Genomic DNA, 16,864 nt, shown 5'->3' with positions numbered 1-16,864 from the left:
TTTTTTTTTTTTAGTTCTTATATAAGCACTCTTAAAATTCAACCACAATATACCCTCCATCTAGGTAATAAAATTGGGTACATTGGCTATAGCCATGTAAAGATGGCCAAGCACCAACAAGAAATGGTGAATCATTTAAACAATTGGTCATGGAACTAAACACCAGGCTCTCAGGCTTACACTGTGTATCTAATTCTACTTAGTGAATCAAGGTAGTAGAGGCAATGAATCTCATGCTGAGAAAAGAGGAAGCTTCAAGTCAAAGCATCCCCCCACTCCCCTCCTCCTTATTCTGCTGGGAGTTTGGAGAATGGATGCTTTTAAGGAAATTCTTTTGTTCAACTCAGAATGAGTCATCCCCAGATGTGCTCGTTTCATCTCCGATTGGTTAATACCTCTGTTTTAAAATGTTCTTTTCCAATACGAATGTGTGAAGGCTGATGTTTCTAGCGGAACCAAAATTTGTATAATCTAGAAATGAATTCCATCTGCTGATACTCATTATGCAATATGGAAATTGCTCTTAAGAGCTTGCTGTTTATATCTACAGGGACACTACATGGATAGGTGTTTATAACCACATGTGTCTCACATTTAACCATAAAATAGATACCAACATCCATTCAGCACAGAGAGATTTAAAGTGCAACATTTAATTGCCAAATGTTAGTTTTGCTCACAAAAATAGATGGCCTTTCTGGTTAGAGGAAAACAAAAAGCCACAGAGTGGTGCTTTAAGGCAATTTTAAGGGAAGTTGTATCTTTTTTACTTCGTTTCAAATCCTCATGGACCGCAATGATGGTAAAGTGGGTTCAGGCTTGGAGAGATGGCTCAGTGGTTAAAGGCACTTGCCACAAAAGCCTGAAAACCAGAGTTCAGATCCCCAGAACCCACAAAATGATAAGTGGGCATGACAGCCCACCTCCAATTCCAGCTTCAGGAGACACAGAGACTGGAGATCCCCAGAGCAAGCTGGCTGGAGAGACTAAGCATATGGTTGAGGTCTGAATTTGACTGAGAGAGCCTGTCTCAAGCTATAAAGGGGAGAGTAATTGAGGATGATTTCTGATAACAATCTTGGGTCTCCGTTTCCATTTGAATGCATGTGTGTGAGCAACCCCCGCATGTGTCTGTACACATGCAAACACATATACACTCATGCATGCACACTACGAACATACACATATATAAAAAGAAGGGGGGAAAGTAGGTTTACAGTGCCTTTCTCTGAAGAAAGCCAGCTCTCAGCTCCAACTTTTAGGCACATGGCCCATGGCTTCTGAATCAGTCTTCCCCACACACACACACACCATTCTATTGTAACTCTACCACTCCATAATTCATTCTGAAATCTTTCCCGTCTGGAGAGAGAGAGGTGGACAGGGGAAAGCAGGTTTTAAGCTTTCAGTTCCAAGGTTGAAACATCATCCGGATTGAGCAACTGCTCAGAAGCATATTTATTCATTTCTTCATTAGCAATTCATTCATTCAAAGCTCTCTACAATTTCATCTAGCCTACTTTTGTTTCAATGTGACCTTTGGCTTCTGTCCACATAGTCCAGCCCAACTGTTGTCTGAGAACTTTTCCAGCTCTTCATGTCACTGTGCTTCCATCACATTCTTTCTCTCTCTAGAACACTTGTAATCTTTTAACTCAGATTTCACCTATCCAAGTCCTACCCATGCTTTCCAGCTCAAAGTCGAATATTTCTTCCTCCATGTAAGCCTTCTTTGATCTCTATATAGCCCTACCCGATATAGAAGGGAATATCCAGTCCTCTGAACCTCCTCTGCATTTCTGTAGTAACTCAAGACAGTGTACAGCAACGAATAAGAGAGCACCTAGCATTTCTGAACCATAGAGCTGTGGGCAATATTCATTTAATCGCAGGCACCAAATTATTAAACCGGAAATACTATCTACCCTCTAGGATTTCCCATAAGGATAACTGAGATAACACTGTAGGTGCCACACCTTGAAGTCAAGCACCTTTGCGTTCAAAGCACTTAGCACTGCGGCTCGAATACTGTGTAAATATTTGCAGGGATAGAAACTTGACAGAGAGTTGAAGTGGCTTTCCTTGCTAAACTACGAAAAGGAACATCCCCTTACACATTGCTTCAGAACCGGCTTCTCTGCTCTCAATTCAGGAACCAGATTGCTCAGAGAGAAAGTAGAGGGATAGAGGGAAAGGACTTTCAGTGGTAAAGAAATTAGCCCATAGGACTCAACCACGTTGTGAGGGATAATGATAAAACTCACAAATCAAAGAACACACACACACACACAAGGTAACCAACAGAGGTATGCCTTAGACCACTGTCTTGTCTGCCAAAAATTATGTGATTGAGTGTATTACCCTTTGCAGACAAAACCACCATTTTACTGTACTATTATGGGTAGAAAAATATTATTTACTAGAATAGGATTAGTTATCCTCAGAAAGTTAGCCATAATTATTAATTGCATGAGAAATTGAATATACATTGCTGCTTCTGGTTTTGTAGACAACATAATAAGTGCCTAGAGAGATGGGGCATTCTGAGTGTGTGGCAATGTGATAGCCTTAAATATACATCTTTCTCACTTACAAGTACACTAGGATTGGGACAAGGCAGAGTACCTGGAAACATACCACTAAAACAATGCCTACTACACTAAATATTTGAATAAATTAGAGTTCATGCCTAAGGAGAAAGCCTTCATTGGAGGCATATATGTATATACAGATATCTTCCAAATTATACTACACCCTGCTTAGTCTAGATAATATTATTCATTCATATGTTTTCAGAGCAAACAACTTAGTATTGGCTAACCAACTGGTGTGATCCTCCCTGGGGAAGATATTTCTCCTACTTTTAGCTCCTGCTTTTCTACCTAGTTGCCTGCAGTTCTCTGTTTAGGATTGAGGCCTTGTGCTCTTCCCCACATCCCACATACTTTAGCATATTTATTGTTGTCCTTGTTCAGCTCATGTTTACACAGTCATGTTGGTGACACCTTATGGGTATAGTTCTTAATATTCCTAAGAGACATAGTACAAAATGAAATATGAAAAGCTAAAAGAAGCCCTTGGTGCTGAGTTCATTATAGAGTACTAACATATCAACTGAGTCTGATATATCCTTTCTCTGATCCTTCTGTCTCCATCTACTGAATTCTAGAATTACAAGTATGAGACATCATGCTGGTTTATGAAGTACTGGGTATGAAACCCAGGGCTTCATTCCTGCTTCATCATGCATTCCAGAACCCTCAATGGTATTTCCTGATCTGTACTTCTAAATCCTTCACTATCTCCTCATGGCTCTTGCATCTCAGAAAAATGGTCTATCCATCTTGCTATAACAAATGGTAGTCTCTGGAGAGACACATGGTCCAGTATTGCACATTGGTAGAAGGAGTGTCAGGGCAGAATATGAAAATGTTTATGCAGAAAGCTCCACTGTACCTAAAACAAAACTCGCTAGCCAATCAGGCTCTAGAAGAGCCCGCTTTTTTCTTTTTTCTTTTTTAGAAAAATCACAGTCACACACACACACACACACACACACACACACACACACATATATATATACACTAAATGGGCTATGTATGTACTTAGTAGAGTCCTTGCCTAACATGCACGAGGCTACGAGTTTCATAGCAGCATTGTATAAACCAAATGTTGTAGTACACATTAATAATCCCAGAACTCAGGAGGTTGAGGCAGGAGGATCAGTAGTTCAAAGTCATCCTTGCACACATAGACAGTTTGAGGCCTTGGCCACATGAGATACTCTCTCTTAAAAAAATTATAGTCAGAAATAAATTGTAGTCATTCTCATTTCTTTATTACTCAAAATTATTTCATGATTCACATTTACCAAAGAATGTAGATCTATAAAGGGCTTCTTGGTTATAAACATCCTTTGGCGGTGTACACTGTAAGCCCTTTTAAAGGGGAAAGTCAACATTTCCAAAGTTCTACACTAGTAAATAACATGTACCTAGTGAAAGTGACCTGACTTATGACACAGAGATTGCTGTTAAGTTGGGACGGCAAGGGGAAGGAAGAAATTATCAAAGAGAACTGATTCAGTTCAGCCAGTCAGTTGAGCTTAACTTGTAGATATTTACTGAGCATCCTGTTCATGTTTAATTCTGTTAGGCACAATGTTAGAATATGACTGTACTTGCTTTGTAAAATGAAGGTAAACTCATGAGGGCCAAAGTGATTGGACTTCAGTCTGAATAGCATAGTTGTGCCAACTGCTCCAAAGGTATGTCTTTATTTATTTTCACATCATTATTTGGGGAGGGGATCAAGAGAGGGCAGGAGGAACATGGCCCAGTGATTACTGAAAATCCTTACCATGGCATACAAGGATATTATTAAAGCTGTGACAGTGTCTGCATCTCTGCCTAGCACTTTTTGTACAAGCGAACTCTCACAATTTAATGAAAAGGATATAAACCAACCATCTGTAGCAACATATTTGTTTAAAAAGGAAACACCAGCATGAAGACTTAGCAACTTTGAACCAGTTGAAAGGAAAGCATCTGCCTGATAGTCTCATAGTTGTTATATTAATTGTTTATCTTTCATTCTTCTTATGGTTTGTGTTACTAGAATGTTCATATTGGTTCCACAGGACACTTTGCAGAAAAAAACTCTTTACTTTGGAGAGATTAAAATCCTTAATGGAATTAAAGCCCCTGGCATGCGCAGTTAGAATACCTTGAAGGCTATCTGTGGCTCCCCCACCCCTGTTGATTTTTCATGGGATGCCTCCATATATTTATCTCCTATTGTGTGACAAAGCATACTAACTTTTTTCACATATCCTCACAGCAATCTCAATGTGTAGATGAAGAAACTATGGTCCACAAAACAATTTGAATATCCAAAGTCATCATTGAGCCTGTAGTACTGACAGCTACATTTACTTGGCTCCAAGTCTAGAATTCTACTACAACACCACCCACTTTGATATGTCTCATACTCCTAGGGTATACACTGTCTGAGTCAACAGGAAGAAAGGAGATTCTCTGATTCTCTCAGAAGCACCAGTTGCCGCTAAACCAAACACTTGGCTCTGTGGAAAGGAGGCTCTGACTGAAGTTGACATGGGAAGGTACCATACTGAGAGAATCACTTACTTAGTAGTGCCAAATCAGTAAGATTGCCCTGGTCAGCTACAAAACATCACAAAGTAAACAAATCTTTTTTTTTTAAAAAAAGACAAAGAGAAACTACAGTAGAAATGACAACCAGAACTATTTAAAACTACTTTGTCCTTTTTCAAAATTTGTTTATAAAGATGGGATTTCATAAGTCCTTGGCTGGCCTTTAACTCACTATGTAGCCAAGAGTGAGCTTAAAATCTTGATTGTCTTGCTTCCACCTACTCAAGTTGTGGTATTATAGGTATACATACTAAGGGACTTCTTTATATTTGGCAAGCCCTCAATCAGCTACATCCCAGGCGCTTACTTTGCAATGTACTGTATCCAATAGGAATATAACAAGACAAGGCTGGAAAGGTGACTCAGAGGCTGAGAACACATATTGATCTTGTGGAGGACATGAGTTCAATTCCCAACAACCACATAAGGTGCCTCACAAATGCCTGTAATTCCAGTTTCACGGGGATGTGATACTTCCCTCCATAAGCACATACCTACACAGACACTCACCATATACATATAATTAAAAATAATAAGATAAAAATTTGAAAATAAATAGAAAAAAGGCACATTCTCAGACCCCTTTATGTTTTGTGACAATTTGGAATTGTGACTTTGTAACATGTCATGGTACTAACCTCTCAAGCATATTCTCGCCCTACTAATTCTATATTCAGTTCTGGGATTGGAAATAAGGCCTGGTGAAAGGGTTAGTTAGAGGCTACTCACTTCCTCCACTGGAAATGGGAAGTATAATTGTGCCTGATTAAGTCAAATATTCATTCATGCCTGGGACTCTGGTCCTGTGTATGGAGGGAAGTTTAAAATATAGGACAATCTTGTAAGAAAATAAAGAGCCAAGTAGGCTGAACTATCTCAAAAGAAAAAGGCTAGTATTTGAATGTACTTACTTCAAAACTTATAACCCAGTTTCAATTATTTCATTCATTTTAAATATACCTGAATTGAACTTTGTATCATTCTTTTCTACACCCTATTCTGAAACAGCAGCATATTTCAATTGGCCCTTTACTTTTTCCCTGTTCATGACCCTTTCTTTCTCTTTGTTCCATGAACTGGAATATAGAAAATATCTCATTTCATTCCCTCTATACTCCTGTGATGGAATTTTGTATTGTTAGTTTTCAGATTAACAAACAGAAGCTCAGATTTGAAGGACTTTGGTCTTATAGGTAGTAGGTGACATGGGAGATACAGTCTTTCTGATAATCTCTGTTCCCTCAGATTCATATTGTTAGTTCTGTGAAAGTAAATCCTATTTCTAAGTAACCTCATACAAAGAGATTAGCATTTTATCACCATGGACTTGCCCATGTCTAATTCTACATAAATCTTACTATGCCAGAATAAAACTACATCAAAGATTGGAGACCAAGACATAGATATTCATTAATTTATTCTTTTCTTTCCCATTGGTCCTGGGAATGAAACCAAGCATAATGCTATTTTTCTTTGTTTTTGATACAGTGTATAATATGGCCTAGGCTAGCTTCAAATTCTCTGTAACTGAGGCTGCCCTTGAACTCCTAATATTCTTAAGTGCATCTACTTCTAAGTCCTGGGGCTACTGGCATACACCACTGCACTATATTTTCACTCTTAATCTTGGCAAAAATCATCAGGAAAATTAAGAGGCCTTAGTACCTCTAAGGAGAATGAGACTAGTCCTAATGTTGTTTGGAAAAATACTAGTGACTCCTTTGCCTTTTATAGTCCACATAAATATTCCAAGTTTCTCAAACATTTTGAAGGCACTATTTTCATCTTTTTCTTTCCCTCTACAACTTGAAATAGAAAGCCTGTATGTGTATGCATACACATGTTTTAGAACTGTGTGCTTCATGTGCTGTGGCTTGAAAACCTTCCATGTTATTTTGATTTAATAAATATTTTCATAATCACCCAAATGGCACAGTTCATGCTTTTGTCATCGAATATAAACTAATGTCCTCAAGGGGGAAAAATGCAATTTTTCTGGCATTGTGCCCAAAAAATGGCCCAAAGAAGATCCTAGAAGCTTGGTTCCTAACATATCTTCCTGATAAGTTATCCGGTGTTCAATGAAAACTACAGAGCTGGTTTATAATTCCTATTGAAATCATTGCAAATGCTCCAAGTTTTATCACTCATAATTAGCATAAAGAAAGTAATGTCTTACAAGCCTCAATATTGGAAACCCTATGAGTCCTGAAGATGTTTAAAGGGAGATGCAATGTAAATAGGATGAAATTCTTAAGCAAGATTACTGATAAGACAGGACTAAAGAGCTCGGGAATGTGTGAAAAGTGCCTCTTTTCTTCCCTTTAATAAGTCCATTACTTGCACTTGGGCATATTTTAAGGTCCTTTTCATGCTGAATCTAGACTTGAGCATGCTTTGCATTTCAAGCTTTGTCTATCAATCAGTAGAAGCCAAAGTTATTTCTGCTTTAAAATAACAGGAGCCAGGAACAGCTAATCTCTTTTCATTCTGAGTTCCTTACATTATTTTACCAGGACAAAGTTTGTGTTGGCTACAAAACAGGCCATTCACAACATCCAAGAGAAGGAATTTAGGTAAGAATGAAGACAGATTGTAGGATGTATAAAGACACCCTCTCCTGAGGCCATTAAGAAATTCCAAATTGGCAAGGTTTTGAATAGTGACATTGCATTAGCCTTGCTAATTTCAGTAATTCAAGCTGATAGTCTCTCTTTACAAGTGCTCTTGGTTGAAAGCAGCCCATCACCACAGAGCCATTCCCAGTTTGTTTCTCCACTAAGGTAAGCTGGGATTTTCTTTTTTTTAAGACAAGTGATCAAGGGAGATGGTAACCAGCACAGGACACCTTAGTCAGAGACTCTTTGGAAAGCAATTCTTGCTTTGCTTTCCTCAGCAAAAGCAGTTAGTCTTTACTTTTCTTTCTCTAACCAGGAATGAGAATATGAGACAGACAAGATTTGTCACCCCCTCAGCTCCTTGCATCTGACCCCTTTGATGATTTCTGTCTGGCTTCTTAATTGTGCTCCTTTCAATAATTGGGAAAGGCAAAGAAACCCTTCCAAGGTTTTCTTTTCATTTTTATCTTTAATTAGCAGATAATGCATGTTTATGGGATACAATGTGATGTTTTCCTGCATGGTTATCAGTAGAGTGATTAGATTTTTTTTTTAAATAATGGAAGCATATTTGCTTTTCGTTTTATAAGATGCGCAAAGAAACTGGCAGACAGGTAATAGCAAAAACAAACAAAACAATGAAGAGAAAGCTTCTTCTTAGAGGAGTCCACATTTAAAAACACAGTCTCCTGAATCTCTCAAGTAACTGGCATCATGCATGCTGGCAAAATGTACATAGGGCAATCTTCAGAGCTTCACTAGCACATAAAGTAGGCTGATGGCCGAGTGTTTGAAAGAGTTTAGGGTTTCATCCGAAGAACAGCTGCACCCTACTGCGCTTGTAGTCAGATACACCAAACACCAGACACCAACAAGCCAAGCACACCTTGGCAGTGGCCCCGAGTGCAGTGATAGCAAGAGCCTTGGATGACACAAGGCACATTGGCAACCCAGGCTTCTGCACATCCGGCCTAAAGTTATTGACTTAGCTTTCTTTTTAGTCAGTCAGTGACTAAGACTAAAGCACAAGAGCTTTACCTGGATGTTTCAGCTCATTAAGCAATAAAGTTTTAAAACACAGGGAAATAGCAAAAGAGGAGAGAGGAGCATGTGAAAGCATGAGTAGTCTTATGTTGCAGAATGTTTCCCAAGAAACATTGAGAACTAGACCATGTAAGTAACATCTTGCTGAGTATGGTGGTGAACACTGAGGAAGTTGAGGCAGGAGGATCAGTCCAGCCTGGGCTACGTATCCAGAGACACCGTCTCAAAGCACTAGTGCCAAAAAAAAAAAGCACAATTATATGCTCGTTAAGGCTTCCAAATACTTCCATAGTTTCTGTCATTTTTCACTTGCAAAGACAGTTTACAAGCAGAGCAGTATGGGTCACCAGCGAGTCTTCCCCAGGTTTTTCTTCTTACACCCTCTATGTGCTCTGCTCTTGCTTATATTTCCGAGGCTCTTTGTTCGTGCCTCTCATGTGGCACTTAGCACATTCTAACTCAGAGGACAAGTTATTTTGGGACTCAAATCATCTGCCTCACAAGATAGAGAATTCCAGGAGCCAAGATTGAGTTTACTTCTACCAGAGCACCTGACACAATGCCTAGCAAATGGCAAGGGCCTGGTTCCTTCCCACTGCTGCTTCATCTCACACCTGCTCAAGGACAGCCTGGGTTACATATCCAGAGCCTCTGGCTCAAGGTACTAGTGCCTAAACTGAATCATGTGTATCTCCACCTCCTGCTAGATCGAGAGAATAGACTTGAGAATACACTCCATAGCTTCTCCAGTGGCCTTAGAGCCTGTCTGCTACCTAGTACATTAATGAGTGTTCCTACAACTCCAGAAATGTTTAACATGTTAATTAAATATGCTTAACAGAACACTCCTGTTCATCTATACCTGCTACACCCCTCATTTATCCACTTCAAGACATGGCAAATAATCATACGTGTAAACACGTGTTTATATGAACTCAGGTAATGATAACAGAAATCACATTTACACTCCAGACATTTTCATCACTGTTCTCCCTGTAAAAAAGAAGTGGACAGGGTTTGAAATATTTTTTAGGGAGAGAAGCTGCAAGAGGAAGGAGAAAAAGCAATAAGGTAAAGAAGGCAAGTTCAGAAAGATTGGTAGGTGAAGAATTCTACCTGTCCATTTTGAGGGCTCTGAACCCTCTGTGTTACCTGCCTGACTAGGGCACAAGAAAGATGAAACCAAAAAAAGAAAGAAAGAGAGAGAGAAAAAAAGGAAGAAAGAAAAGAAAAAGAAGAACTAAATGGAAAGAGGGGCCTCTTAAACTTGGTCTTAACCTTAATAGTAAGGAAAAAAGACTTGAGGTTTACTTAACTTGTTGTTAGTCAAAGGGGGCCTTCAGATTTCTCCCCTGGGTGACCTAAACTGTAATCTGTCTCTATAGCCTTCTGTTAATACTTCTTACATTTGTAAGGAAACTATAGTAACTAGAGAGGCTCGATTTACTTCTTCTAATCTCTTGGGTAAAGAAATGAAAAAGACAACAAGAAATTGCTGTCCAACTGGAATTCTGCATGGCATAGGGAGAGTCAATTGGGATAAATCAATTGAAGAAAACAATCTTTTTTTTTAAGGGGCCTGCATCTTTAATCACCATAATCCCTTTGGTAAATTGCCTTTTCTGGTGGTATTGCATACCTAATTACAGCGTGCTCATTTTTATTTCCCCCTTACATATTGCTAGCTGTTTGTGTAGTTGTGGGTTTTCAAGCTGAGCAACAAACTAAGTACGAGCATTAAACACTTATCCCAGTGTCACCACTTTTGGAATTAAATCAAAGGTCACTGGACATACACAGACATACACATACACACACACACACACACACACACACACACACACACATACACACACACACATACATTACATTAGCACTTCTGAGGGAGACCCATTTTCTACCTTGATAGTGATTTAAATTCTCAACATCTTAAAGTTGTAAAGATAAAAGAGATACTGTATGTGGTTCCAACCAGTAGCCATGGAGGTAGTTTACATAGTAGGATTTGATCCACCAAACAATTTATTTAACCTAGAGACATGCTGGTGTGATTAATGAAAGCACTCTATTGTCTAGCCACGCTCAGTAATAGATGACTGTGACTCCCAGTTTATCTTCTACAACAATTTTGCACAGCCAGATTTTTCACATCTTGAAATTGCCATTTTTAAATGAATTCTTGCAGGGGTATTTTTGTTTGCTTGTTTGTTTGTTTGTTTGTTTGTTTGTTTGTTTGTTTGTTTTGGTTCTTTGAGAGGGACGAAGGCCTTACTATGTTGCCCAGGCTCCAAAGTCACAACCTTCATTCATGTCTGAATGTGGCAAGTAGTTAAGATTACAGGCATACACCATTATGTCTGACTCCAGATATTTTTTAAATATCTCTTGCACTGTGGTAATCTTATTATAAGATGATTTTCATCACAAATGCTTAAAATTGAAATGTTCCCTTGATATCATGCTCTACATTATCTTCTTCAGAAAAAAATAAAAAAGCATTAACCTCCCCAAAAGTCCTTTCTCCAACCAGTCAATACTGTCTTCTTCTCTGTTGTCCTGCAGCTTGACCATATTTGGCTGTCAATACTACATGCTAGGATGAAATAGATCCCATATATCACGTGCCAAAGGCATATATCAAAGGATATTCACTGAAGCAGTTTTTATATATGAGCCTTGGGAAATGGCTCATTATTATGTTCACTGTATGGAATTCCTTGCAAGGGTTCAAAAGAATGAGGTCATTCTACAAATATTAACACAGAGACTTGTAAGATGTTAGAATCTGAGTCCATATATGCATACAAAACACATTCACCAGTAATCATCACTGGGAAGTTGTCAGAGGAAAGGGTGTGAGATGAGAAGCATGAGTGTGCACGTGCATTTTGGTGTTTTGACTACATATATGTTGGTATTGTTTGAACCCTTAATTTCAAGGATGTATTTATGGAAATCCCATGTGGAGATTTTATGAAAAAAAATAAAAGAGGCAAAGAAATTGGCTCAATGGGTAAAGCACTCAGTGTACAATCATGAGTGAGGATCTGTGTCTCCAGAACCCACATAAAGCCAGCCTACGTAGTCTGTGTCTGTAAACCCAGTATCCCTCCGAAGTGATGAGAGGTAGAGACAGGAGAGTCCCAGGAAACACCCAGGTCAGCCATCGGGGTATGTACAGTGGCAAAACAATAGAAAGTAAAAACTGATTTCAAGATTGTTATTTGACTACCATCTATGTACCATAGCAAGTATGGGCCTGCCCTCCCACATATGAACATATATGCATTTATATGCACAAACATGTGCTTTAATCCCACACATAGCAAAATTAAAATAAAAAAATGAAGAGCTAAAAATACAATTACCCAATGACCCAGCTATAGCCTTTCTAGACATATACGCTAAAACATATAGACATATAGCCTACCACAGATATTCACACATCCATGTTTACTGCTGCTGTGTTCACAACAGCAAAGAAAGAGAACCAGCCTAGATGCTCAAAAATAGATGAATGGGTAAAAATGTAGTACATACATATGATGTTATTTTATTCAGTCACTGAGAAGAATAAAATTATGAAAACTTTAGGAAGATGGTTAGAACTGTAAAAACATTAAATTAAGTGATGGCTCAGAAAGATGAGTATCTCATTTTCTCTCTAATACATAGACCCTAGCTTATAAGTTTAGTTTGTGTGAGTTTTGTGAGAATGAGTGTGGATGTAGGTCATAATACTAGAAAGAGGGCCAGGAGAAGGGAAAAGGGGGTGGGTTTAAAGAAGGAAACTTGGGAGGTTAATAGAATACATGTAACATGAAAACAGAAAACTGGAGAAGGAAGGTACAAATAGGAAGGGAGTGCAGAAAATGAAAAGAGTGTCAAGGATCAATGAATCAAAATAAAGTATGCATGAAAATATCATAGAGAAACCTGTTAATTTGTCTCCTAATTTTTTTTTAGAAAAGTGTCTTTATAGAATTAGAAGTGAAACTATTTGTAGGAATGCAGGAGACTAATGACGTGAGGGTGGTCAGGAAAGGGGAAGGTAGTAGGATATGGGGGACAAAATCAAAGCACATTAGATACTTGCATAAGAAGTGCCTTATGGAATCCAGCATAAGAAAACAATACATATTCATGGGCTAATGCTGCAGCTTAGTTGATAGAGTGCTTGACTAACATTAACAAAGCCCTGGGTTCCATCTGCAGCAAACATAGGAAGAGTAGTAAGGGTGGAGGTAGGAGAATCAAGAGCTCAAGGTTGGGGCTGAAGATATGGCTGAATGGTTAAGAGCACTTGCTGCTCTGGCAGAGGACCCAGGTTTAATTCCCAGCACCCACAAGACGACTCATAATCTGTAATTCCAGTCTCAGAAAACCTAATGATCTCTTCTAGCCTCTGAGGGTACCAGGAACTGTGGACATACAGGCAGACAAAACACTGACATACATAAAGTCCAATAAAAATGTTAGAGGTCAAGATCATTCTCAAGGCTACACAGATAATTGATAACTCAAAACCAGTGTGGGCAACATAAAGCGCTGGGGGGAGACAGAGAGAGAGAGATAAAGACAGACAGAGACAGAGAGAGATACACAGAGTTTACATGTTGAGTAATTAGGTAGGTAACAATTAAATGAAAGGACTCCAGTGGTTTGGCGATAGATAAAATGATAGACTGCTACAACAGCTCAGTAGCAAATAATGGCAACGGAAAGGAAAGTATTCTCTATGTATCAAGAGTACAAACACTTAAAGGATGTAGTGATTAATTCAATGTGGAATATGAAAAGGGAGACTGATAGGTTTCTGGCCTGGGCTACTTGGTGATGACCAAAGACATTCACTGAAAGGGAAGGCAGGGGAAAGAGGAAGAGAGCAGTCAAGAGATGGACAATGTCTCCTTCCACTTCCAAGTCTGTGCTGCCTAACAGACATCCATCTGGGAACAACCAGTGAACTTAAAAATCTCCAGAAAGATGTCTGCGCTAAACCCAGATGTGGGAATCCTCTTTTAGAGATAAAAACCAATGAGCATATCCGGGAAGATGTGTAACATGAGAACAGTGAGAAGTGGAGGAATAGAAGATACGAAGATAAGAACAGAGCAGAGGAGAAAAAGTCCTGTAAAGGGATCTGAGAACGATCAGAGAGGTTGGAGAGGAACAAGGCAGAAGAAGTGTCAGGAAAGAGAGGCCATGCCACGTTTCAGAACAGGCAGAGGATGACGGTATTGAATGCTGCAAAGGGCTCAAGATGAAAAATTCAAGAGAATCCATTGAAGGATTAACTGTAACTGGTATGAGGGATTTACTTGGCAGATGAAGGTGTTCTACCATTGCCCTCTGACGACAGTTGCACACTTCAATAAACCCACTGAAGCCCACTGAACATTTGAAATTTACTCGAAATGGATGAAGTTTGTGGAATGAAATTTTTACCTTAAAATTGTTGATAATATAAACCAGAGAAAAAGAGAACACATTGAACTTTAGCTTGAGAAAACTCATATTTCCAAGGGGCATTTTCTAGTATGATCTCTTCTTAATTAGTGTGGGGAAAGCACCATGGAAGAAAGTCATAGGAGCATATGAGGTTTCTGGTGCCATATTCTGATCATCTTCCATTACACTATCCATATCAAGTTTATGTGTTTGATTTGCTTTTACCCAAGCCATAAATATTACCACCCTATTTTGGGTAGTTACTGATTGACTTCTGTGTCTATTTTTATTTATTTTCACCATATATTTCCAGAATTTTAGAGTGGCAGGCTACAAAGCCCTAATTTTTAGCTGGCTTATTTGTTGGAGACTTTTTTTTTTTAGATTGTAATTTTGCTCCTTTTCTGTCTTCTCTCCAATCTCTCACATACACCCCTTCTTGCCCTCTTTCAAATTCATGGCCTCCTTTTCTTTCTACATTTTGATGTGCTTTAACATGGATTCTTTATTGGCCCTGAAATAACTGAGGTTATTCCTCAAATGACTGTCACTCATTTTCTGGTACTTGTAGCAAGGTGCTTTGCTCTCAGCCATTTTTCTCAATTTTAATTAACAAATCACAAAATGTATTTGTCTGGCTGACAGACACTTTGATGTGTTCTGTAGTTAGGTAAAACAAAACAAAACAAAACAAAAAAACATAATGAAAAACATCGCTCCCTTTTTGCTTATTAAGAACCAAGACTGCCAATGGTCATATTTACTTAGTGTTCATTTCTTGCTATCTGCATCTTCTTCTAATTTGGGTGGACTAACTTCCTGCTGTTTTTTTTTTAATACTCCTCCTCAATGAGCTGTCACTCTTTATAGTACAATTTCCTTTTGTCCCCTTTATGTCTTTAGAGCTGTGGGTCCAGGCCAGTTGGTACCCTTTTGACCTTTCCCAGCCTCACTTTGCACTCACCTACTTTGTTCTAATACCCATAGAGCTATCTGTGTGCAGATCATCTGGCTTTTTATCATCAGTTTGCCTCCTTTCCATCAGTTCCTTCCAGGTTAGAGGTCCTTCCTAAGCATGGTCCTCAAATGACTTTTCTCCAGGTAATGCCTCTTCTTTTATTCCTGTGTTCTAAAGGATGGGTACCCTTACACAGCTGAGTTGAACACAGTGTCTACACATTGTTGGGAATAAAACGTTGTTCTTCTGGAATATTCAAAGAAAACAAGTCTTGAGTAAATTGTTCCATCATCTTTTGCACAGGAGTGCCTCCATACTATTACCCACATTGTACATTTCACATTACTTGATACGTGTTTTCATTACTTCTGATATTTGACTAGGCAAACTGACAGCTCACAGGATTCTTTCTCCCTGCCTTAAGCAAATTACCATTTGCTCCCCTAAAACTGTGTCTTGGCTGATAACTCTTTATCAGACCTAACATCCTTCTCTCCAAGCTAGCCACTGATTTCAAAAGATACTAGTCACTTTCTTTGAGAGAGATTGTTCTCTGAGCAGTGTTTGTGTCCTTGGGAAGTATGCAAAGGTCACTTTAACCTATTTACCTTCAGACTTCCTAATGTTGTGAGGCCTTTTAAGAACTGAATGAGATTCTAGAATCTCAGTGCTGGAAGCAGCTACTTCCCCCTTACCTCCCCAATTCTTCTCCATGTGTGAATTCCTTTGCCAACATCATACATAATGGCTGCCCACACTCTTGTGGACCACCTCCAGAGATCTGATTACCTAAGGCAAACCTATAAACCTTTCAGATTGTTCCAATTGTCAGAAAGCTCTCTGTTCCTTTTAATCCCAGTTTTCAGATTACCATCATGATTAGAAAGTTCTTAATCACTTTTACATCCAAATTCTTTCCCTCTTAGGAGAAAGGCGAGATCATGAACCAGCAGAAACTGAAATGGAATGAGAGTAGGGCAAGAAGATTCTAATCCAAAAAAGACAAGGGTGTGAGGGCAGGTGATTTGGGTGGAGCAATGTCACAGAAGTAGGTCTGTGGAGCTAGAGAGGCAAAAGACAGAAACTGAGATAAGAAGCAGACGTCGTACTGGGGATTAAACGTAGGACAATGGAAATACTGGTAGAAGATCAAGGAAATATTGGACCACCTTCCAGAAGAAACAGAACCTGTCTTAGACATTTACATCAAGTGAGGAAGAACAAAAACAGCATATTTGTTATTCAGATCCAAAAAAATGGGAATGTAGCTCAGTGGTAGAACTCTAACATAGCCTTCTTAAGTTCCTGGGTTCAATCCTGAGTACTCCAAGGGAAGGAGAGACACAAGGTAACTTCAGTTTCTCTAAAAAGCTATACCTGGGTGTGCTAGTTCACACCCGTAGTCCCAGCAGTCAAGAGAATGAGGCAGGTGAAGCAAAGCAAGTTCAAAGATGGCCCTAAGCTAAAGAGTGAGATTCTGTCTCAAAAACAAAAAGAAAAAAATTAAAAATTAAAATCTTTCCAATGATTCCAACCTTGCCTTTGCCCAAGGATATGTAAAAAGAACACTGTAGAGACAGGGGAGGGATGTTTGGTAGAGATAGCTATGATTAGACCAG

At 38.9% G+C, this 16,864-nt stretch overlaps 1 protein-coding gene across 1 annotated transcript in view; it reads left to right on the top strand.

Annotated features, from left to right (window-relative positions):
- Gpc3 (glypican 3) overlaps positions 1–16,864 on the top strand; it is a 323,864-nt gene that overhangs the window by 295,955 nt on the left and 11,045 nt on the right. The window contains exon 7 of the mRNA XM_055618067.1: positions 12,803–12,887. Within this exon, the coding sequence (XP_055474042.1) occupies positions 12,803–12,887 (85 nt within the window). The remainder of the gene's footprint in view (positions 1–12,802; positions 12,888–16,864) is intronic.

This window comes from Psammomys obesus, unplaced genomic scaffold, assembly GCF_907164565.1.
Source record: "Psammomys obesus unplaced genomic scaffold, mPsaObe1.curated_primary_1811, whole genome shotgun sequence".
NCBI classification, from domain to species: domain Eukaryota; kingdom Metazoa; phylum Chordata; class Mammalia; order Rodentia; family Muridae; genus Psammomys; species Psammomys obesus.
This window is presented reverse-complemented; position numbering and strand designations above follow the sequence as displayed.